This window comes from Schistocerca gregaria, chromosome 5, assembly GCF_023897955.1.
Source record: "Schistocerca gregaria isolate iqSchGreg1 chromosome 5, iqSchGreg1.2, whole genome shotgun sequence".
Taxonomy (NCBI): Eukaryota; Metazoa; Arthropoda; class Insecta; order Orthoptera; family Acrididae; genus Schistocerca; species Schistocerca gregaria.
The window spans coordinates 214,451,131-214,473,938 of NC_064924.1; the positions used below are offsets into that span (position 1 = coordinate 214,451,131).

Below are 22,808 nucleotides of genomic sequence, written 5' to 3' on the forward strand. Positions count from 1 at the left end.
TGAGATGGCATAAGGCCGTCACATTGGTCGGAGATTATGATGAAATCCAGAGCTTTGTAGCCAAAAGAGAGGGGAATAATATATTGTGTAGGAATTCTGAATAAAACGAATCTGCTTTCAGAAAAGAAATGTGTTGCATTAGTTATTGAACGTTCCTCGTACAATTGCGCCACAAGGGATTGCGTGCGCAACTGCATTCACGCCGAACGTTGCCTGGACAGAGCGGTGTCCGTGGGTCACCTCCCGCGGTTCAATGGAAAGACGGCAATAGCAGATCGCCAGCGCCCTGAAGGTGACCTAGAGCGAGCCGAGACGCAGGTGTTTGGCGGATTTCGAAAGAGGCGGCGCGGCGGCTGTTTACGCTGAGGCGTTCCCACGCCCCGGCCACAGAATCCGACACCCCGCGGGCACACCTGCGGCCGATCTCTTTGTGAGAGGCGCGGCGAGCACGTGGGAGCCGCAGACGCGGCAGTAACTGGGCCGCCGCAGCCGCCGCCGCCGCGGGCCACCTGCGGGTGACGCGGCCCGCTCGCGACTGTCACGCGCAGCGAGCGCGCCGTGCCAGGCCTTTCCGAGAACGCCGCCTGACGCGGAAACGTGTGCGATTGGCACGTAGCACCTATCCCACGCCAGCCGCCGCGCTCCAGCCGTTGCGCTGACAAACGCAAACGCTTCACAACAGACTCAATGGGAGTCAGTGAAAACCTCGCAACTCTTTCTTTCTGTCACTTGCAGTGACCAGTAACTCCATTATCAAAGGGACATTTGGAAGCGCGTGATTTCTCTAATCGTAATTACACTATATAGACCCTAGGACTTGTAGACGGCAGTGATTACATAAAATTTTTAACAGGGATCCTCGTAGCCACACGGGATTAGCTGAGCGGTCTAAGGCGCTGCAGTCATGGGCTGTGCGGCTGTCCCGGCGGAGGTTCGAGTCCTCCCTCGGGCATAGGTGTGTGTATTCGTCCTTAGGATAATTTAAGTAGTGTGTAAGGTTAGGGACTGATGACCTCGGCAGTTAAGTTCAAAGATGGTTCAAATGGCTCTGAGCACTATGCGACTTAACTTCGACCGTAGCGGTCGCTCGGCTCCAGACTGTAGCACCACTCCGGCCGGCTGGCAGTCAAGTCCTATCCAAATCCTTGTACGGAAACATATCATTCCGTGCTACAGCCGTTCGGAAACATGTTTGCTAGGTAGGTATGCAACAGGGTTGTATTGGTGAGGGAGGGGGGTTTCTGTCGGATCTGCTGATGTCATTTGACGAGTATCCTACCTTCTGACCTCGTTCGAGACTCATTGAAGCATCGGTGGGTGCTAGAGCAACATGGTTGACTACATGTTTGCAGAATACGCCAACATAATCCTCCTGAATGCCGAAGCTCACGGCATCGGAAGAGCTCCTCGTCGCCTTTATCGAAATCGCTCTCCACAACGTCCGGCTTCATCGCATACCCTTTTCGTCACAATTACGGAACGGCTTCGAGAAAGTGTAGCTTCACCGTCAGCACATGTGTCCGTCGTGCTCCAAGGAGGCGCCGCAAATCGAACTGGAAAAGGCCGTACTGCATCACGTTAAAGAGAATCTGTAAAAACTGTCGCGTTACTAAAATACTTTCAAACGGTTGTACCACGGAAACAGTACGTTTCTGCACGTGGGTTTCTATTCAGTATCTTCTCTACTGACTCTCCTCTACAGCCGGCCGCTGTGGCCGAGCGATTCTAGGCGCGTTATTCCGGAGCCGCGCTGCTGCCACAATCGCAGGTTCGAATCCTGCCTTGGGCATGGAAGTGTGTGATTCCTTAGGTTAGTTAGGTTTAAGTAGTTCTAAGCCTAGGGGACTGATGACCTCAGATGTTAAGACCCATAGTGCTTAGAGCTTTTGAACCCCTCTACAGCTTCAGGAAATCTGGAACAGGAATTCCCGAATACCCTACATGGTTACTCATGTAGCAACTTTATCAGTATCGTTTTATATTATTTTTTATGAAACAGTTTTCGCTTCTCCCGTAAAATTTAACAAAATGGAGGTACGCGGTTTCCTTCAGCTACCATCGCGATATCGCCAAATGGTTCGAATACTTCCTACAACATTGTTCACTCGATGGCAACATTGTAGAAAAAAAAATAGGAAGTGTATGTAGATAAGGTAGGTGAAGCGATACTGTCGGAAGAATCTGAGAAAGCACTGTAAGACCCAGATCGAAAACGAGGCGCCTGGAGAAGACGACGTTTCTCCAGAATCATTAACGTTTGGGAGAATCATTCAAGATAAAACTTTCGCTTAACACACAGGTTATACTGACAGGCCACTCAGGGTGTATAAAAAATTATCACACATTCCTACAGGAAGTAGTATTCATCAAAAATAGAAGCAAATTTCCTAAAAAAATGTGATTTTGTGACGAAGCTTCTATGGTTGTTTAATGTGATTGTACCATCTATACGCAACGACATTAATTATGTAGTATACTGTATTTACTCGGGTACGAAAGTGCTGTCTGTTTGCTTATAATGAATTCTGTTTCTGTATTGTATGTAACTGGGAAACATTGTACTGGGGTTATTCGGAAAGTAAGGTACGATCGGTCGCGAAGTGGAAACCACTGTGAAAATTAAAATTGCTTTATTTGCAACAGTTTGCTACACCTTCCAGCTACTTCTGTACAACGTCTCCGCTCCGATGTAGGCACCTGTGGTAGCGTTGTACCTGCTTTCCAGTACCTTCGTCATAAAAGGCAGCCAGCTGTGCTTTCTGCGAATTCTCTACTCTGGCCTAAGCTCGTTGTCTGTGACAATATGTTGTCTTCATAGCCAGCGGTTCTTCCGAGCAGAAATGAAATTGGGGGGGGGGGGGGAGTCAGTTACAGGCTGTACTGTGGGTGATCAAACATTTGCCATAGTAAACGCTGCAGAAGCATGTTCATTGTCCCTGCAGAGTGCGGCCGACAATTGTCAAGAAGAAGAAAATGCATGACAGTTATGTTATGTGGGCTGCATGACATCAGGCGAAATTTCCGGCCCTCATATTTGGCAGAAGACACTACCTCCTAAACATATTTACGTGTTTCCTGCGCGCTGAAAACTGAAAAGAGCGACGTGATGCGATCGACGGACATACTGGAAACACTGCGCAACACATATGTGCAAAACTTGGTCAGATTTTCACTGTGGCTTTCTGAATAGCTCTGAATATGGTCATCGTTGAATGAAATTAATTAGCCTAGCTTATCAACGAACTTATGCAATCCGTGGCTGTATCTATATCAAGAATTGTTTCAGGAGCAAGTAATGTATCTGGGTTCACTACAGGGTGAGCCAGAATCTAGCAACAAACTTCCAGTGGTTGATTCCAGTTGTCTACTGAGTGCTTTGATACAAGAAACGCTTCGCCTCCAGTTTCATCATTAATCGTTTTGTTGCATACCCCAGTTGTCTTAGCATGTGACCTCTAACGTATCAACTTACTAGGGCAAATTCGTTTTGGTTTTTGTAAAAAACGTGTTTTCATTTACTCATGAAACTATCTATTGACAACGCTGTCACATGCCCACTTGGATTCATAACATTGAAGAACTCGTATTAACGTTCGTGTGGACTTACGATTTTCAGGAGCGCGTTTTGACACTAGTACTGCCACTAATCTAAGTTACGGTAAGAATGTCTGACCATCAACGATTCTATGATGAACACCACATTGAGTGGTCATAGTGCTAATCTGAAAGACTTTCTGTTCTAACAATTTACCAACACGGTAGCATCCAGGCCACGAACAACAATGCGCACCAGTTATCAGTTTCAAGATATGCGTAATGTTCATGTCGACCTTGACTCTCGCAAACAAATTTAAAAATCGAGGACGTGATGTAGTTTCGGGGTGATTGGTTAATGTAGTAGTTCAGATGATTCGACGACAGAGCCAGTCATCTTCTTTAGGTGCAGCGAACTGTGTTGTTGTGTGTTCTCGTTGCCTGGACTCCAACCAGCCTGAAGTACTGTTACAGCTGAGTTCGGCTCCCGGGGCCCGCTATGCTGTTTGATGCACATTTGTTTTGCAGAGCCCACGATGTTTTGCGTGAAATACAAACTCTCTTCACGTTTTGCAGCTCTTACGAACGAAATGGCTGGCGAGATTTTAGTGCCGGACCCCAAGCCTTTCTTCAACTGAAAACTCTGTACTGGTTTGTTAGCTTTTCCAACATCTTTATTTCAATAGCCTCCTTTTTACGCTATCCCTGAAACTTGGTGATAGCATCGAGATCATGGTTTCGTCGTATTTCTTGACTGCACTCGAAGCAGAGTTCGGCGACAACTGGTTCACGTGGTTGTTTCAGTTGCGTGTATCGTTCATGTTGCTCGCACCTCTTCTCGACTGTTCTAGTAATCTGCCCAACGTAAGACGAGATACGCAGTACACACTCGGCTTTCGGAGACCTAGAGCGCCTTTAAAATTACAAAGATGATGTTTTACCTTTGTCGACGGGAGCGAAATACAGTGTGACCCAATAGTCCGTCAACATTTCAAAATTCAATACTTCACGGAATAATGTAGTTCAAAATTGAGACACATGCCTGAAATGACAGTAGGTTTTATTGAAACCAAAGAAAAGTGCACTAAACAACCAACAGACGGCGCTTCACGTGAAAAAGAGCAGTAATAAGCATAACAACTGATTTTTAGCAAAGACGATATTTTAAATAACAAGTGCTCAATATGACGGCAGTCATTCGTCAACAATACTTGTGATCCAAGGACAGTGTTGTGGACAGAGCTGTACGGCATATCGGCAGGTATGGTACGTAATTGCCGTCGGAAGTTGCCATTTAGGATTTGTAATGAAGTCGGACAACCGCGGTAGACTTGCGACTCCAGGTAATCCCACAAGCAGTAATCGCACTGACTGAGGTCAAACATGAAGGGCGTGCCGTGTCAGCACGTGATCCTCAACAAACGACGCGCGCGAGACACCTTTTACGATTGTAGCTATATGGGTGTGGAAGTAGGCTGTTTAGGTTTTCTTATTGGTAACGCCACGTAGCGCTCTGTATGAAAATCACTGGCTGTGCTGTGTGCGGTCTATGGCTAGTTTGCATTGTTGTCTGCCATTGTAGTGTTGGGCAGCTGGATGTTAACAGCGCGTAGCGTTGCGCAGTTGGAGGTGAGCCGCCAGCAGTGGTGGATGTGGGGAGATAGATGGCGGAGTTTTGAAATATGTAAGACTGGATATCATGAACTGCTATATACATTATTACTTTTGAACACTATTAAGTTGGCAGTAGTGGGGCTCGCTGTATTGCAGTAGTTCGAGTTCCGAAGATTTTTGTGAGGTAAGTGATTTGTGAAACGTATAGGTTAATGTTAGTCAGGGCCATTCTCTTGTAGGGATTACTGAAAGTCATATTGCATTGCGCTGAAAAAAAAAAGTAATAATATTGTGTGTCAGTTTAAGCACAGTCTTGTATAATTTTTCTAAGGGGACATTTCAGCTGGATCACCATTCTGCATAAATGTTATACCTTCCTTTATCAGTCAGGCTAGGGAAGATCTAAATCCCTCTCTCACTACATCTCATTTTATACGTGATTCTGTCCAGTGCCATCTGCTGGCCAGTTTTTGCAGTCGTTTTTAGTTTCAATAAAACATCATGTCATTTCAGACACATGTGTCTGTTTTTTCCTCTCTACCAATATTATTCCACGAATCAGTGAATTTTCAAATGTTAACTGACTTTTGAATCACCCTGTACACTGGATGCCTTGTTTCTGTAAGAGTCTTCCGATCTTTCCGGAGATTAAACCAACAAAAAGCAGATAAGCAATTCTTATTTTTGTATTTAATTCTCAGTCTTAATCTATATCTTAGGGACAGAGCGAGGTGGCGCAGTGGTTAGCACACTGGACTCGCATTCAGGAGGTCGACGGTTAAACCCCGCGCCTGGCCATCCTGATTCAGGTTTTCCGTGATTTCCCTAAATCGCTTCAGGCAAATGCCGGGATGGATGCTATGTGAAAGGGCACGGCCGACTTCCTTCCCCATCCTTCCCTAATCCGATGAGATTGATGACCTCGCAGTTTGGTCTGTTCCCCCAAATCAAATGAAACCAAACCTACATCTTAGGTCAATTTTGAACTTGACAGCAGCGCACGCTTATTTTGCGAATCTGAGTACCAATTCCTCCAGAACACTATTCGCAAGTGTTTGGTGACGCTCTCTCCGCCTTGCTGCGTTAGAGAATTATGGGCTAGAGTCTTTAGCTGGGAATTTCTTTATGATCTCGGCTGTAAACAACGGCACAACAGGTCAGTCCAGTTGGAGTCCAGGCAGCGAGTACACACAATCGCATGCAACACTCGAAGAAGGCGACTGCGCTGGTCGCCAAAATATCGTGCAGAGAAATGGAAATAAAAAACGTGAGAGGGCGCAAGTGGAGAGTGGCTCACCCTTGCAGGCGGTGCAGGGCACGCCCCCTCCGAGGACCCTCCAGAAGAAGAGCGTGCCGGCGTCCAGGTCCTCCTCGCTCCAGGCGGTCGCCACGCTCGACGACGTGCAGCACTCCTCCTTGGACACCTTCTGACTCAGCAGGTCGGTGCAGCGGCCGTTGCGCACTCGCAGCGACCAGCAGTTCCCTCCTGAAACAACGCCGCGCCGTCCCCTCTGTCAGCCGCCGATCTACCACCTCTTTTATGCTGCTGCTATCTGCCGCTGTTACACAGGTAAATGTGCATCCGATCGTACGGGGTACCCAAAATGTAACTCTTAAACATACCGCAGAAGCAAGCAAAGCGACTGTCGAGAAAACGTATCAGTTTCAATGAGTTTATATTGCAACTCTTCCATTTGGTCCGTGTTTGCGTAGAAAAACAGTAATATCAGAAAATTGAGTCGGTCTTGATGCAAAACACCCTGCTATTCGTTTATTTATTTGTTGTTGTTGTTGTTGTTGTTTTTGTTGTTGTTATGGTCTTCAGTCCTGAGACTGGTTTGACGCAGCTCCCCATCCTGTGCAAGCTTCTTCATCTCCCAGTACCTACTGCAACCTACATTCTTCTTAATCTGCTTAGTGTATTCATCTCTTGGTCTCCCTCTACGATTTTTACCCTCCACGCTGCCCTCCAATACTAAATTGCTGATCCCTTGATGCCTCAGAACATGTCCTACCAACCGATCCTTCTTCTGGTCAAGTTTTGAAACGAACTTCTCTTCTCCCCAATCCTATTCAACACTTCCTCATTAGTTATGTGGTCTACCCATCTAATCTTCAGCATTCTTCTGTAGCACCACATTTCGAAAGCTTCTATTCTCTTCTTGTCCAAACTATTTATCGTCCATGTTTCACTTCCATACATGGCTACACTCCCTACAAATACTTTCAGAAATGACTTCCTGACACTTAAATCTATACTCGATGTTAACAAATTTCTCTTCTTCAGAAACGCTTTCCTTGCCATTGCCAGTCTACATTTTATATCCTCTCTACTTCCGCCATCATCAGTTATTTTGCTCCCCAAATAGCAAAACTCGTTTACTACTTTAAGTGTCTCATTTCCTTATCTAATTCCCTCAGCATCACCCGACTTAATTCGACTACATTCCATTATCCTCGTTTTGCTTTTGTTGATGTTCATCTTATATCCTCCTTTCAAGACACTGTCCACTCCATTCAACTGCTCTTCCAAGTGCTTTGCTGTTTACAATGTCATCGGCAAACCTCAAAGTTTTTATTTCTTCTCCATGGATTTTAATACTTACTCCGAATTTTTCTTTTGTTTCCTTCACTGCTTGCTCAGTATACAGATTGAATAACATTGGGGAGAGACTACAACCCTGTCTCACTCCCTTCCCAACCACTGCTTCCCTTTCATGTCCCTTAACTCTTATAACTGCCATCTGGTTTCTGTACAAATTGTACATAGCCTTTTGCTCCCTGTATTTTACCCCTGCCACCTTCAGAATTTGAAAGAGAGTATTCCAGTCAGCATTTTCAAAAGCTTTCTCTAAGTCTACAAATGCTAGAAACGTAGGTTTGCCCTTCCTTAATCTAGCTTCTAAGATAAGTCGTAGGGTCAGTATTGCCTCACGTGTTCCAATATTTCTACGGAATCCAAACTGATCTTCCCCGAGGTCGGCTTCTACTAGTTTTTCCATTCGTCTGTAAAGAATTCGCGTTAGTATTTTGTAGCTGTGCCTTATTAAACTGATAGTTCGGTAATTTTCACATCTGTCAACACCTGCTTTCTTTGGGATTGGAATTATTATATTCTTCTTGAACTCTGAGGGTATTTCGCCTGTTTCATACATCTTGCTAACCAGATGGTATAGTTTTGTCAGGAATGGTTGTCCCAAGGCCGTCAGTAGTTCCAATGGAATGTTGTCTACTCCGGGGACCTTATTCTCCCAAACTAGTTTTGGCGACAAATATCGCCATCATCAGTGTTTTTTTTTTTTTTTTTAAATCTAAGACTTGCAGGAAATAGCATAGTTATACAAATACACTACCACGTTATTTCATTTTTACTATTCGTGTTTTTAAATACAGTTTTCTACGGACTCTTTTATACTACCATATTATTGTATGTTACAGCATGTTTTAAGCAATATTTGTCGCTGCCTGCGACATATTTTCTGTGCGCTTTTTGTTTCTGTTGCCGCTTTTTACTTAGCATGTGCAAACATGTGAGCGGCTGTTAGTAAACAAAATACTAAAAGGTGAACTTCGTATGTCAGCAATATATAATTGGGGTTGTGGTAGTGTTGTGGAAAACCAGTTCTTTGGTATGTACTGAGCTGTTACTTAGCTATTCGTGTACTCACGTTCGTTGGATGGTTTGTGGCTGTTTTTATACACAGAAAAACAAAACTTTTGCACTCTGTTTATGATTCAGAAGATTACACCATCTTACTGTACGCGTGTGTCGCGAGAGGTGTATCCCATGTGGCGAGAAAGGCTATGAAAAACTATAATGATCGCGTAATGTTCTGGATCAGAAACAGAGTGCGAAAGTTTTGTTTTTGCGTATATAAAAGCAGTCGCATACCATCTAACGAACGTGAGTACACGAATAGCTAAGTAACAGCTCAGTACACACCAAATAACTGGTTTTCTACAACACTACCACAACCCGAAGTATATGTTGCTGACATACGAAGTTCACCTTTTAGTATTTTGTTCACTAACAGCCGCTCACATGTTTGCTGATGACATGATGTTCGCTAAGTAAAAAACGACAACAGAAACAAAAAGCTCAAAGAATATATGTCGCAGACAGTGACAATAATTGCTTAAAGCGTACTGTAACATACAATAAATAAGGTAGTATAAAAGTGTCCATAGAAAACTATATTTAAAAAAAACGAATGGTAAAAATGTAATAACGTGCTACTGTGTTTATATAACCATGCTATTTTCTGCATGTCTTAGACAAAAAAACACTGATGATGGTGATATTTGTCGGCGAAACTAGTTTGGGAGAATAAATAAATAAATGAATAACAATGTGTTTTGCATCAAGGCAGACTCAATTTTCTGACATTACTGTATCAGTTTCCCACATTCCTCCACGCGAGTGACAGTCTTGTTCCCGATTTACGCCTCAGATAAATAACAGGCGACCAATTAAACCGTGATGTGAAACAGAACGACATATACGTAATTCATAACTTTCCCTCTCGCCTTAAATTGCTGACTGGTGACCAGAATAGGCTCCGGTCAAGCACGGAATAAAGAGAGAAAAAATATCGCCAGGAGGGGGAAAGAATGAAAGTGAGTAAGTGTGTAATTGAGAGAGAATGAAAGAAAGAGAGAGAGAAAGAGAAAGGCAGGAGACATATTTATTTTAATGCGCCTTTCGTATCAATGCGAATAATCTTCTGAAAATCGTTTGTCGGCTGCAGCGTTGATACCACAGGGTGGCGAAAATTGCAGAAGTTACGTCGAATACTTTCTTTCGTGTACATTATACTGAAACTGTTTTCAGTTTTCCACTGTTATGTTGAAACAAGTTTCCGACCTTACTCCCTAGGGAATATGAGTCAGCCAAAATTCTATTCTTCTCGTTAACTGGTCTCGGTGTAACAGTGCAGAACATTTATAAGAATAAAATATTTAACACCGGGATGCAGAGGCTGATTTTCAGTAGACTGGTCAACAAGCGCAGTTGTTCTAAGAAATCTCCCAAGAAGGTCAGGACTAACGTCACCGACAAGTGAGAAAGCGCGTCACAAAGTGGAGATGACTCTGTCACGAATCTCGAGGGACCTACGACGCCAGGTGTGTGGTGCAAAACCACACCGGGAAATCAGTGAGGACATGGGAACCAACAAAACTGAAATCGAATTATACTTAATGATAGAGAAATAGTAGCAGCTACTAAAAACGACAGACGTACGACGTATGAAAACTGGATATTTATTTTAAAAAAGGATAAGAAGTAAGCATAAAAAGCAAGCACCGAGCGGGAGGGTTGCCCTGCGATTGGGTCTCGATTCTCAACGTGCTATCCTGGCAGACCTCGTGTGCTCTGTCCGTGAGAACGTTCAAGGACATACAGGGTGGTCCATTGATAGTGATCGGGCCAAATATCTCACGAAATAAGCGTCAAACGAAAAAGTACAAAGAACGAAACTTGTCTAGCTTGAAGGAAACCAGATGGCGCTGCCTTAGGTCAAACGGATATCAACTGCGTTGTTTTCAAGTAGTAACCCCCACTTTTATTACATATTCGTATGGTACGTAAAGAAAGGTGAATGTTTTAGTTGGACCACATTTTGCGCTTTGTGATAGATGGCGCTGTAATGGTCACAAACGTATAACTACGTGGTATCACGTAACATTTCGCCAGTGCGGACGGCATTTGCTTCGTGATACATTCCCAGTGTTAAAATGAACCGTTTACCAATTGCGGAAAAGGTCGATATCCTGTTGATGTATGGCTATTGTGATCAAAATGCCCAACGGGCGTGTGCAATGTATGCTGCTCGGTATCGTGGGCGACATCATCCAAGTGTCCGGACCGTTCGCCGGATAATTACATTATTTAAGGAAACAGGAAGTGTTCAGCCACGTGTGAAACGTCAGCCACGACCTGCAACAAATGATGATCCCTAAGTAGGTGTTTTAGCTGCTGCCGCGGTTAAACCACACATCAGTAGCAGAAAAATTGCGCGAGAATCGGGAATGTCAAAAACTTCGGTGTTGAGAATGCTACATCAACATCGACTGCACCCGTACCATATTTCTATGCACCAGGAATTACATGGCGACGACTTTGAACGTCGTGTACAGTTCTGCCACTCGGCATTTCATTGCGTGGCAATTTGTAACCAACAGAGGCTAAAACAACGATATATGGGAATGGTTTGACGCAATGGCGTCCATATCTGGGATAAGACCCCACTGCCCACCCTCCCCCCCCCCCCCCAATCCCTAACTCTCAGAGAAAGGAAAAAATACAGTATAGTCAGTGTTTTTCTTTCACGGGAATGATTTTATGGCTACTGACAAGATTCCATTTGTCTTGCGAAATATTAAAAATATTCCTCACCGCAGGTCCAACCCACCCCCTAAGGCTATTGCGGGGGCGCCACTGGTTTGACGTAATACTGCACGTGTCCTGCATCTGCCGACATAACCACAAACGCTGTTCCAGGGAGTCGTATTCCGTCGGCCGCCTGTTGGTTGGCATCATTTCTTTGTACCTGCACCGCAGAGTGAGGCGCCCGCGACAACGGATTTCCCCGAACGTCAGCGACTCGTCCTGCGGCGGGCGGGCGTTCCCACGCGCTGCGCTGCGCCGCGGCGCGCCGTCAGACAGTGGCTTTCCTTGAGTGGCGGACTCGTGTTTCGCCGGCGCGGCGTGGCGCGCGCTCTGCGCAGACGCGGGGACAGGTCGCAGACTGCGCGGTCCCGGCCTTGTGGAGCGGCTGCCCCGTCAATGGGCAGGCGCCGGCACCGCTTACGACACCGGCCCGTCCTCGGGATGGCCGTGGGGCCGCTCACCCACTTACCGCTCAACATTTAAATACGGGACTGACCCTCAATTAACTTCGCCTGTGCACACGTAAACGAAGAGAACGTGGAGCGTGCACCCTGACGCAACGGCACCCTCAGCTCTGTTGTTCTCCGATGATGGTCTCTGGCGTGTAGCTGTTCTAATGCCACAGTTCGCATCCGTTTGCGGTGCAACGTGTCTGTCTTCAGCTTTAACACGGGGTCTGTCTTTCCGTGATTTGTCGAAATGGTTTGTGGTCGCGCGGTTCCAGACTGTAGCGCCTAGAACCGCTCGGCCACTCCGGCCGGCTTCACAATACTAGCTTCATTCAGATTTCACGTGCTACAAACACGTATTCTGAGACATTTTGCGCACACCACTTCCATGTTTCAAACTTGTATGAAATGGTTCAAAGTTTGTAATAAGGTACAGAAATACTTGTAATTAGTGGTCGTCGTCTTTTTTTATGAAAGCTTTATCCGTTGCCACGATATGAGCAACATGGTTCGAAAGACAATAAACAGACCTATACCGGATCAGTCGTCATTCGAGTCAATAAAAATATATATCAGTTGCCAAGCTAAGGCGGTTTAATGTCAAAATTATGGTAGAGTAAAAGTTGGGAATCAGAATGAAAGTTGGGCCTATCGCGGCACATAAAAGGCGAATATGTCCAGGGCAGAGTTAGGGATGTAAAGGAAGGGAAATAGCTTTTCCACTTATCTGGCAGTTTCAAAGACATTTAAATGATTGGTTGAAATGGCTCTGAGCACTATGGGACTTAACATCTGTGGTCATCAGTCCCCTAGAATTTAGAACTACTTAAACCTAACTAACCTAAGGACATCACACACATCCATGCCCGAGGCAGAATTCGAACCTGCGGCCGTAGCGGTCACGCGGTTCTAGACTGAAGCGCCTAGAACCGCACGGCCGCACCGGCCGGCCATTTAAATGAAAACATTTTAATATATCCGCACTTCGTTGCGAGATAACGTACTTTCCCAGAGCAGTGAGCTCTCTTAAAACCACCCCCTGCAGACAGATGGGATGTATCTGCATTAGAAAGTATCTAGGAGTGGGTGTGCATATACAGGGTGTTACAAAAAGGTACGGTCAAACTTACAGGAAACATTCCTCACGTACAAATAAAGAAAAGATGTTATGTGAACATGTGTCCGGAAACGCTTAATTTCCATGTTAGAGCTCATTTTAGTTTCGTCTACCTACGCTCAACGGAGCACGTTATCATGATTTCATACGGGATACTCTACCTGTGCTGCTAGAATATGTGCCTTTACAATTACGACACAACATGTGGTTCATGCACGATGGACATTTCAGTCGAAGTGTCCTTACGCTTCTCAACAACAGATTCGGTGACCGATGGATTGGTAGAGGCGGACGAATTCCATGGCTTCCACGCTCTCCTGACCTCAACCCTCTTGACTTTCATTTATGGGGGCATTTGAAAGGTCTAGTCTACGCAACCCCGGTACCAAATGTAGAGACTCATCGTGCTCGTATTGTGGACGGCTGTGATACAATACGCCATTCTCCAGGGCTGCATCAGCGCATCAGGGATTCCATGCGACGGAGGGTGGATGCATGTATCCTCGCTAACGGAGGACATTTTGAACATTTCCTGTAACAAAGTGTTTGAAATGCTGGTACGTTCTGTTGCTGTGTGTTTCCATTCCGTGATTAATGTGATTTGAAGAGAAGTAATAAAATGAGCTCTAACATGGCAAGTAAGCGTTTGCGGACACATGTCCACATAACATATTTTCTTTCTTTGTGTGTGAGGAATGTTTCCTGAAAGTTTGGCCGTAACTTTTTGTAACACCCTGTATAATAGGAAGTATTCCAAAGTGAGGATCGATGCATCCTAAACTTTATTGACACGTTGTGTCGTACAGCATGACGAGACAATTGCCAAGTTGGAAGACAATTTGGCCTCCATCATGTTGTACGAGATGACATCATACATTATGTTACTTTTCTTGACGCGATGCTTTATACTGGACAACGGATGCTAATAGTAACGAGTTAAAAAGCGCGAACATATCAACATGTTTTGATCGAAATTCTTTAATTTTTTTTGTGTTACGATAGTAGCATTTTGTTCTTCTGGTAGTTTTAGGTATATCTGTTTCCAAACTTCTCGGGTAACTTACTGGGAACAAAGTACGAGGGCGTGATGAAAAGTAAACCCTCCGAATTTTTTATTCCGTTCTCAATATCTTTCAGGTATTGCATGTCATGCGTATTACTCGATCGACTTCCGCTCTGCTCTGACGCAATTTGCTGCCCTCTCCAAATTTTAGCATGTGACTTGGCGGTGTATAACGTATCTATGTCAGTGCACGATAAACCCTCATAAAACTAAAAACACCAATTCGAAACACACATGGAGCAAACGCTCCTTCAGCAGGAAAACTCCACACCACACACAAAAGCTGTGACATCTGCAAGAATCCGACACCTTTGGTTCACTCTCATCGATCGTCCTGCATACAGTTCTGACTTAGCCCAATCCAATTCTGGTCTGTTTCCAAAACTTGAAGAACCTTCGAAGGCCTCGCTTTCAAAGTGATGTAGCGTCGGAAACAGAGGTTAGCTTGTGGCTCCTTCAACAAAGTCAACATTCTACAATGACGGTACCAACAAACTGGTCTCTCGTTGGGAGGAATGTGTTCGTCCCTAAAAAATGCAGAATAAAGATTTATAATGCTGATGAAGTTTGTCTTATATAAGAAAATTTAAGAGTTTTCTTATAAAATATTCCGAGGCAGTACTTTTCAGCATGTTCTCGTTGTACGAAAACAGAGTTTCCAATCTCGAAATTCTAGAAGGATAGTGTGGTATCGTCCAGAGACGCTTATCGATACGACAGACGTTAGGCAGGATTCGGTGCATTCCGCAACGACGCGGTCGTGTAGAACACGGCGCTCCCCACCACTGCAGGCGCCCCCACTCTGAGGTCAGTATAGTATCGAGCATGCAACAGTTCTGTCCACTTCGCTATAGCCCAGCTACAGCATTCAGCATCATCGTCTAGGGCCATCAAGTAGTTACAGTTTCAGATGAACTTCTACCGTTGTAAATGGAGAACCTTATACCTCAAGAGAAAAACTTTTTTTTTTTTTAAATTAGTGCATCAAGTGTTGCCTTGCTAGTTTATGACAGTTGCAAATCTTCCAGTATTTCTGTGGCAAAGATGGATGTCAACGTTAAGAAAATCCTTAATTAATTAATATAATAAAGTGAACTAATATCTCATGTGTTTTAATTCGATGAGCCTTCTCCCAGATCGAGCAAAGAACCTACAGTTATGATCGGAGTAAAATACTTTCTTCTGGTCACGACAAATACTTTTCCAGTTCTTGTTCACATGGATTCGCGTGTGGTAGAAAACATTCGGTCCAGGTAGGCAGCCATTCATCAGCTGACTGCAGCTGCTGCCGATAACAAATCCGAAACAGTTCAAGAATCTACAGGTTTATCCGGAAAACGAGAAGAAACTGAGTAAGGTATAAGAGAAAGGAAAAGTACATCCTCCCCGCTTACCGTCCCAATGAGAACGAAAATAATAAAAAGACCTGTTTCCCAGACGTAAGAGGAAATTATCTAAAGAAACAGCTTTTCCCTCGTTTATTGCTCGCATAGCCATAGTGCACAGACCTCCGTTCACAGTCGCAGGTATTGGTGATTGCACACTTCAATTTCACATTGTGTGACTTTTGATGTTCTGAAAGATGTGGGAATCTGTTGCTATAATCGTTCTGAACTCGAATTACATGGCACACCAACTTCTCAGTTTTAAAGTGACTAATTTACAGATATTGTAGGTTGTTTTTCTGAAATTCAGTTTCTGGGAAGTTACGCTGAAGTCATGTACGAACCATTGATGTTAACGAATTGTTATTACTGTTGTATTCCTTAAAAATAATTTATTATTATTATTGGTATCGCACGCGTAAAGGACACCTTAAAAATGGTGCCGAGAGAAAATTAGATTGGTTAGAGAGGGGTAGGGGGATAGAGATGAGGGGGAGGGTTAGGGTATAGACGGGGGTGGAGGGAGGGAAGACTGTAAGAGATTGTGATCCCGAGCCCCAAAACCAGATTTTGGATCCGTACCATGACTTAAGAGCCAGCGAATTGCCCATATTGGCAGGCTTTTTCGAGCAGATACAGGTTTCGAACTTCTACCTGACCTTCTAGCGTAACTCACACTGCAATAGATTGTAGGACAGGAAGGTGAGTTAGATAAAATCCGCGCGGCTGATTAATGGTATACTTGCAAATCTGGGTGTGATTCTGCTAGTTTCCCACGTTCGTTTATGTAAATGCTGGACTGTTCCTCAATTTCCGCCTCACAGAACATGATTCGCAAAAAGTTACATTACGATCCAACACAGAACAAAGTTTCCACAATTCACAGACGTAGGGCGCACACATTTTCCGCCTATTAGGTAACTGAACTATGGGAACGGCAACCGGCCACAAACTTAAATGCAGTACATTGCCACAACGTGAGTACAGGAGAGCCATTCTTAGTTGGGGAAAACGTAGCCGCAAACAAAGAGTGTAAGGCTGGTTGTAAGCCTCTGAAAAGCCCTGGCAGGAAACAACACATTGCAGGGGAGTGCTATTAGTGGGAGGAGGAAATGGCCAATTATAGCGCGGGCCTGAATTCTGTTATGGTGACTAATTAGTTGGAAAGGCCCAATAATGAAACTAGTTCGAGGGACCGTTCGGAGCTCGCAAAATCGAGGAGTTGATTGAGACTATCCTGGGTGTAGGAGTCGTTGTCCCTTTTTAGGGAAGATGCTCACTTGACTGATTTCTCTGTTAGTAACCCAACGTGATCCACTAAGAGACGGGTTACCTCCTCCCTCCGCATAATAACCAATAAAAGGAGTTTGTTGATACATTTGGTAGTAGAACATACATTAAATTTACGTACCACAACAGTGTTCATTACATTACAAAATGCTCCTAGATTTGGGCAAGAGGTGCCTTAAAAATACATATTCTAACATCGGAGCAGTTGCAAATACATACAGAACACACGAAGACATCTGAAGTATTTGGACACCTATTAGTGTGGATGTACGCCCTTCGCCTTTATGACAGCCTGAATGCTGGGGACACTTTCAGTGAGGTGTCGGAACTGAAGGCCTGTCGAGAAATGGCAGTGGGGATAAAGGTAAATGCATATGACCACCCTTACTCTGTTATATATAACACATCAAATTTTGCTGTGTTGCTTAAGCACTTTACCAGCCTCACTCACGAAATAATTTTTAATTACATCTGTATTTATTATTGTTGGCACATTTGTTCTTCTCTCGTCCAAGTTTGTGGCAGACTCAAATCCTTTCACGGTAAATGTGCCCTCAGTTTGACGCCCGTCTCTCTCACATAAGTAATTACGCAGAACACAAAATGGTTTTGTTATGCCAATAGCGACATCGAATTCCACGTTCAATGACGGCTAGAAAATTTATTTGACGACATGCCGAAGTATTAGTCAGCGTAGCTACGGGCCACTGACAAACGGCAGTTGAAATTCTTCTCTCATGCTACAACATTCTACATCCATGTCATCGTAGTACGTGTTCTGATTGGAAAAATGCTTCCCCATCAACAAACACATACGGCGTAACTATCTCTCTCGCGTTTGGTAAGCCAGAGGGCCCTGCTTCGTAAAACATATTTTCGTTCACACTGTTCCACAACTGTTATTTTTTAACCACTTTTCCGCCTGAATGCTTTCCAACGGGTCAATTTCGACAGAAAATAATCTGTAATCTGAGTCGGCCACTGCTGAGAGAACAATGTGGAAGCAGTACTTATAGTTGTGAAAGATCGACCCACTCGCCTTCGGCTTCACCAGCCGTATATGTTTCCCATCGGTTCCTCCTACGCAGTTTAGGCTTTTCGCACGGGTTTGGAATCCGTTTGCAATGTTCATTGTCAAATTCCGATGCCAGACTGAGAGACGAGTAAAAAAGTTTATTTTATCGAATAGTTTCCTGACAGTCGAATGAGAAAGACTGCACAGCGCAGAAGACAAGCAAATCTGAAAAGAGTGCTTTTTAACTTGTGACGCGAATGTATCATTGCTTTTTTTGCCAGGAAGCACCTTTTTTAGAAGGGCAGCAGGTGACTCGATAATTGGCCCTCCTAATTTGTTCCGAAGCAGGTAGCCGCATGGCTACCAGGACTCTTGCGTCTCTCCGCCCGTTGGCGGAAAAACTCCACTCGTGTGGCTCCGACCTAAAAGTGCGATTCCAGTGCGGCGGCTCTGGACACACAAGCCACGCGGCACTGAAGTTGCGAAACACCAAAGCGGCCGTCGACGGGCTTGATCGGCCTAGCACATGGACAGAATCTTCCGCACGCTGCACTGCGCTGCTAAACGAGGTGTTTGCTGCTAGTCATCCTGTACGACGTTTGTAGCGTTTTTCCTCCTCCACCACGATCGCTGCTCGCTCTTTGATTTACAAAGAGACTACAGTGTGTCCCACTTATAACGGCCTCCCCAAATAACTTTTCGTCCAGAAGCAAAATGAAAAATGTATCGAGCAAATATTGTTTAACTACCACTTCAGCTGTTGCCCTTTGATGGTGATGAGATGAAATGACGAGGACGACACAAACTCCCAGTCTCCGATCGGAGAAACTCCCTGACCGTGCCGGGAATCGGGCTCTAGACCCTGAAAAGTAGAGAAAGCAACGCTAACCACTAGACCGAGAGCTGCGAACAACTTTTAACTGAAGACCGCTGACTGAATGATTGGTGTCCTTTTTCCGTGTGTTTCCTTTTTGGTTACTGTCAACTCCTGCAAGTTGACGAATTACGTACGTACAAAAGTGGCTATGACCACTATGAGACCCAACTGCTGAGGTCATCAGTCCCCTAGAACTTTTCATAAAACAATAATAATTATACAATATTAACCCACCTCCAAAGATGATTAGTGGGTCATAAAATGATACAAAGATTAGATTACAATGCAGCTTCTACAGTTATGTTAGTGAGTTACAGTTGAACTACTACAATGTGTTAGTTTCAGTTTTCTACGACAGTGGGCAATTCGATCTAACTACTTATTACTTAACTAATCTACTATGACTATTACCTGCAGCGTCACAGGTGTGCCAGTTGTATATAAACCTACGTAGGATAGCCAGGCTCAACGAGGTAAACCCGAGGAGCATGCCCCTGGCACTAGGATGGCCAAGGTAAGTAATCGCTGCAGTTCCCTAAATTAGTGTCCTAATCTAAGTCCTACAAAACTAACTACCCCCCCCCCCCCCCTAGTCCTGTACGTGGCGGATTTCAACTATGATGGAAGTCGGCCAGCCCAAGCACAGGCGCTATGGGAATGGGATCTGGACTCAATTGGTTTGATCTACGAGTTGACACTTAATGTAGGTCCCTCAGGTATTCTGCTAACACTTTTCGTGATACCCCATCTGCCAATGCATTCAAAGTGTGAAAAGTGTCTTCTTGTCTGAGTACGTGGTATGTAGAACTTAGAACTACTTAAACCTAACTAACCTAGGGACATCACACACATCCATGCCCGAGGAGGGATTCGAACCTGCGATCGTAGCGGTCTCGGGGTTCCAGACTGTAGCGCCTACAGGCGTGACAGTCAGTTCTGTGTAACGTTTTTAATAACGTCAAGTTTACGTGTTTAGTACACTGTGATAATATATTAAAAAAACTAATAACCCGCCTCGATTGCGAAAAAAGCACCTAGTGTTAAGTGTTAACCCAGGTTTCGGCGTAGATAGCTACACCTTCTTCAGAACAACAATAAAACCCACAACTGCCTAAGAGGACCTTTGTCAATGAGTAGAAGAACACCATAGCTATACATTTATAAACTAAAAATAAAAGGCTTGTAAGTGTGCGACCGTTTTTAGCTGCAGTTTATGGTGGGTCGTGGCCCATTGAACATAGGCTGGTGTGAGGTGGAGCGTACACCATTAAGTTAAGAAGTGATTTTGACGTTGTACATATGTACTGTTTGCATTTTCCTTTTCTTTTTCGTTTATAAAAGTATAGCTAATGGTGTTCTTTTAATCAATGACAAAGGTCTTCTTAGGAATTTGTGGGTTTTATTGTTGTTCTGAAGAAGGTGTAGTTATCTACGCCGAAACCTGGGTTAACACTTAACACTAGGTGCTTTTTTCGAAGTCGGGGCGTGTTATTATTTTTTAATATATTAACCAACGATTGCTGACACTGTGCGATGTTGAAGGTTCTTACAATGTGATAAGTTTTCGAAAAGATATTCAGCAGAGGAAGTTGATTATCAAATTAAAAGCCTGCCGGAGAGGCTGTGCTGTTCTAGGCGCTACAGTCTGGAGCCGAGCGACCGCTACGGTCGCAGGTTCGAATACTGCCTCGGGCATGGATGTGTGTGATGTCCTTAAGGTTAGTTAGGTTTAATTAGTTCTAAGTTCTAGGCTACTGATGACCTCAGAGGTTAAGTCGCATAGTGCTCAGAGCCATCAAATTAAAAAAGGTTATATTTAAAAAATACGTGCTGATATTCATCATAACGAACAGATGTACCAGAAAGGCAGTTATGCTCGTTACTTATGCTGATTACTGTTCCGTTGGTAACTAAACAGCCCTTGCTTGATACGTTTTTTATTTTGCTTCTGGCCAAAAAGTTATTTGGGATGATCAAGGCAAATACGACACGCTTCATACCCAACCTCGTTTTGGCCGTCAAATCTCGGCAAGGAAAATACGTTCGGCCACAGGTACCAGCTACCTCCGGTTCGAACGAACGCCACTGTAACAGCGAGCGATAACGACCTCGAATACGGAGGCGGATGCTGTTGTAAGGAGACCACGTCAGGCGGTTACGTAGACGACGAGTCAAGGATGGCGGTACGTGTTACAGCGTATAGGTGTCCCTTCCCGCCACGACCGCAGTGGCCGTGCGATCGCCGGGAGCTGGCCAGACGGCGTCTAGTCTTCCGCGGCGGCTTCGGCGGCGGCGGCGGCGGCGTATCGGGTGGTAGCTGTCTGCGGCGCGGGCAGGCCGGGCACCGCTGCACGCTCAAGGTTACGTCACCGCGGCCGCAGTTCATTCATGGCGCGGGCGCGCACAGGCGGTCTGCGCAGGCGCGGCCGCCGGCCCGCTGTTCACGCCGGCCACATATTTTATACGCCACCCACTGCCGCTCAGCCGGGCAGCAGGTTGGTCGTTCCGTGACAAGCTCTTTAATAAGTCTCCGCAATCTGCGATCCCTTACACGCGTCATTAATGTGCTGGAAAGCTCTCGTCGATATTCCGATCGTAGCAAGGATAAGATACACGGGGTGGAATATTATATGCCACTTGTACAGATACACGATGTAATCAAAAGTATCCGGACACTCCCAAAAACATACGTTTTTCATATGAGGTGCATTGTGCTGCCACCTACTGCCAGGTACTCCATATCAGCGACCTCAGTGGTTCAAATGGCTCTGAGCACTATGGGACTTAACATTTATGGTCATCAGTCCCCTAGAACTTAGAACTACTTAAACCGAACTAACCTAAGGACATCACACAACACCCAGTCATCACGAGGCAGAGAAAATCCCTGACTCCGCCGGGAATCGAACCCGGGAACACGGGCGCGGACCGACCTCAGTAGTCATTAGACATCGTGTGAGTGCAGGAGGGGGCGCTCCGCGGAACCCACGGACTTCGATCGTCGTCAGGTGATTGGGTGTCATTGTATCATACGTCTGAACGCGAAATTTCCATACTCCTAAACACCCCTAGGTCCACTGTTTCAGATGTGATAGTGAAGTGGAAACGTGAAGGGATACGTACAGCACAAAAGCGTACAGGCCGACCTCGTCTGTTGGCTGACAGAGACCGCCGAAAGTTGAAGTGGGTAGTAATATGCAATACGCGGAAATATTTCCAGACCATCACACAGGAATTCCAAACTGCATCAAGATTCACTGCAAGTACTACGACAGTTACACGGGAGATGAGAAAACTTGGATTTCATGGTCGAGCGGCTGCTCTTAAGCCACACATCATGCCGGTAATTGCCAAACGACGCCTCGCTTGGTGTAAGGAGCGTAAACATTGGACGACTGAACAGTGGAAAAACTTTGTGTGGCGATCTGATGGCAGAGTGTGGGTATGGCGAATGCCCGGTGAATGTCATCTGCCAGAGTATGTAGTGCCAACAGTAAAATTCGGAGGCGGTGGTGGTATGGTATTGTTGTGTTTTTCATGGAGGGGGCTTGCACCCCTTTTTGTTTTGCGTGGCACTATCACAGAACACGCCTACATTGATGTTTTAAGCACCTTCTTGCTTCCCACTGTTGAAGTCCAATTCTGGGATGGCGATTGCCTCTTTCAACACGATCGAGCACCTGTTCATAATACGCGACCTGCGGCGCAAGGGTTACACGACAATAACGTCCCTGTGATGGACTGCTGCGCTGGGGAAAGGTATCGGTTCTGAGCACTATGGGACTTAACATCTGTGGTCAGTCCCCTGGAACTTAGAACTAATTAAACCTAACTAACCTAAGGACATCACACACATCCATGCCCGAGGCAGGATTCCAACTTGCGACCGTAGCAGTCGAGCGGTTCCGGAGGGAGAGGTATCGGTGTCGGTCGGAGAGGCCTGGCTCGAAGTCGACGTTCCAAAACATCCCAAAGGTGTTCTGTAGGACTCAGGTCAGGACTGTGCAGCCCAGTGGAGTGACGTTCGCTGTTTTACAAATTAATTTGCATGTATGCTTCCTACGTCCTTTTTG

At 45.2% G+C, this 22,808-nt stretch overlaps 1 protein-coding gene across 2 annotated transcripts in view; it reads right to left on the reverse strand.

Annotated features, from left to right (window-relative positions):
• LOC126272576 (follistatin) overlaps nucleotides 1–22,808 on the reverse strand; it is a 749,028-nt gene that overhangs the window by 199,989 nt on the left and 526,231 nt on the right. For both annotated transcript variants that reach the window (XM_049975500.1, XM_049975499.1), the window contains exon 2: nucleotides 6,446–6,634. In XM_049975500.1, coding sequence (XP_049831457.1) covers nucleotides 6,446–6,634 — 189 coding nt within the window. The remainder of the gene's footprint in view (nucleotides 1–6,445; nucleotides 6,635–22,808) is intronic.